The sequence below is a fragment of the Pterocles gutturalis genome, unplaced genomic scaffold (genome assembly GCF_000699245.1).
Source record: "Pterocles gutturalis isolate BGI_N339 unplaced genomic scaffold, ASM69924v1 scaffold28926, whole genome shotgun sequence".
Taxonomy (NCBI): Eukaryota; Metazoa; Chordata; class Aves; order Pterocliformes; family Pteroclidae; genus Pterocles; species Pterocles gutturalis.
The window spans coordinates 1,150-2,839 of record NW_010103872.1 but is presented as its reverse complement, the minus strand read 5'-3'; the positions used below and the strand labels follow the sequence as shown (position 1 = coordinate 2,839).

The 1,690-nt window shown below is 62.8% G+C and overlaps 1 protein-coding gene across 1 annotated transcript; it reads left to right on the top strand.

Annotated features, from left to right (window-relative positions):
• Positions 1-50: 50 nt before the first annotated feature.
• On the top strand, positions 51-1,434 carry LOC104471520 (kallikrein-15-like; the record flags this gene model as incomplete). The annotated part of the gene is made up of 3 exons (XM_010086882.1): positions 51-93; positions 628-775; positions 1,181-1,434. Coding segments are annotated over exons 1-3 (445 nt in total), but the record flags the coding sequence as incomplete, so codon positions are not given.
• Between the last annotated feature and the right edge of the window lie 256 nt (positions 1,435-1,690).

Genomic DNA, 1,690 nt, shown 5'->3' with positions numbered 1-1,690 from the left:
GACCTGGAGCCACCCCTTCGCCATCTCCCCACAGCTCCCGGCCCTTCGGGATGAAGATCCTCCTCGTGATGCTCCTGGCGCTGGTGGCCACAGGTAGGAGACGTCCTGGGGGGTCCCGTGTCCACCCTGGGGGGTCCCATGTCCGTCCTAGAGGGTCCCATGTCCACCCTGGGGGGTCCCGTGTCCACCCTGGGGGGTCCCATGTCCGTCCTAGAGGGTCCCATGTCCACTGTGGGATCCCCGTGTCCACCTGTGGGATCCCCACGTCCACCTCAGATGCCCCACATCCACATCCTGGAGGTCCTGTGTCCATCCTGGAGGTCCTGTGTCCACTCTGGGGAGGTCCCGTGTCTATCCTGGGGGGTCCCATGTCCAACCTGGGGGGTCCCATGTCCTTCCTGGAGGTCCTATGTCCACCCTGGGGGGTCCCGTGTCCATCCTGGCGGTCCTATGTCCACCATGGGGGGTCCCATGTCCATCCTGGAGGTCTTGTGTCCACCTGTGGGATCCCCGTGTCCACCTGTGGGATCCCCACGTCCACCTCAGATGCCCCACATCCACCTGTGGGACCCTCATGTCCGTCACAGGTGTCCCCAAACCCTGTTCCATCTCCCTTTGTCCCCACAGCCTCGAGGAACGTCCTGTGGGTGATCGAGGGGACCTCCTGCGACCTGCCCTGGCAGGCTGCCCTCTTCAAAGGGGACAAGTTCATCTGCGGGGGGACATTGGTGGCCAGGAACTGGGTGCTGACGGCCGCCCACTGCTACAACCCAGGGTAGGAGGCCATGGGGGCCAGCGGTGGCTGGTGGCTTTGGTGTTGATGGGCCCTGGTGGCACCCGGGGTTCTGTTTCCAGCCAAGGAACCTGGGAGGGGTTCGTGGCATCTCAGTGGGCTTCACACCACCACCCCTGGTGGCACCTGGGGTCCTGTTTCCAGCCGAGGAACCTGGGAGAGGTTGGTGGCATCTCAGTGGGCTTCACACCACCACCCCTGGTGGCACCTGGGGTCCTGTTTCCAGCCGAGGAACCTGGGAGAGGTTGGTGGCATCTCAGTGGGCTTCACACCACCACCCCTGGTGGCACCTGGGGTCCTGTTTCCAGCTGAGGCACCTGGGAGGGGTTGGTGGCATCTCCGTAGGCTTCACTCCACCATCTTTGACACCTTTGGTTCCCTCATCAGCTTCATCAGCGTGCGGTTGGGCGGCCGGAAGCACAAGGACTCGGGTGGCATCGAGCAACGCCGGCGCTCGGCCAAGGTCTTCAGGTACCCGCGGTACAACGCCACCACCAAGGACGGTGACCTGATGCTCATCAAGCTCCTCCTGCCCGTTCACGTCAACAAGCAGGTCAAGCCCTTGCCATTGGCTTCCCAATGCCCCGTGCCCGGCAAGATCTGCCAGATCTCAGGTTGGGGATCCACCACCAGCCCCGAAGGTATGTGCAATGATGTCCCCTAGATGTTTGTCCCCTCCCCAGGGACACAGGTGACCTGGTGAGGCCACCGGGAAGCCTTGAGGCTCCTACTTGGTGCCAACAAGAAGAGGAGAGATGAGCTCCAGGGCAAAGAGACCAAGAGGTCCAAGCTGGGTCTTGGCTGGATCACTTGGTCCATCCTTCCTGGGTGACCTTGTCCCCTCCATCACCGACAGTCACCTTTCCCGAGGACCTTCATTGCGCCAAGGTCACCATC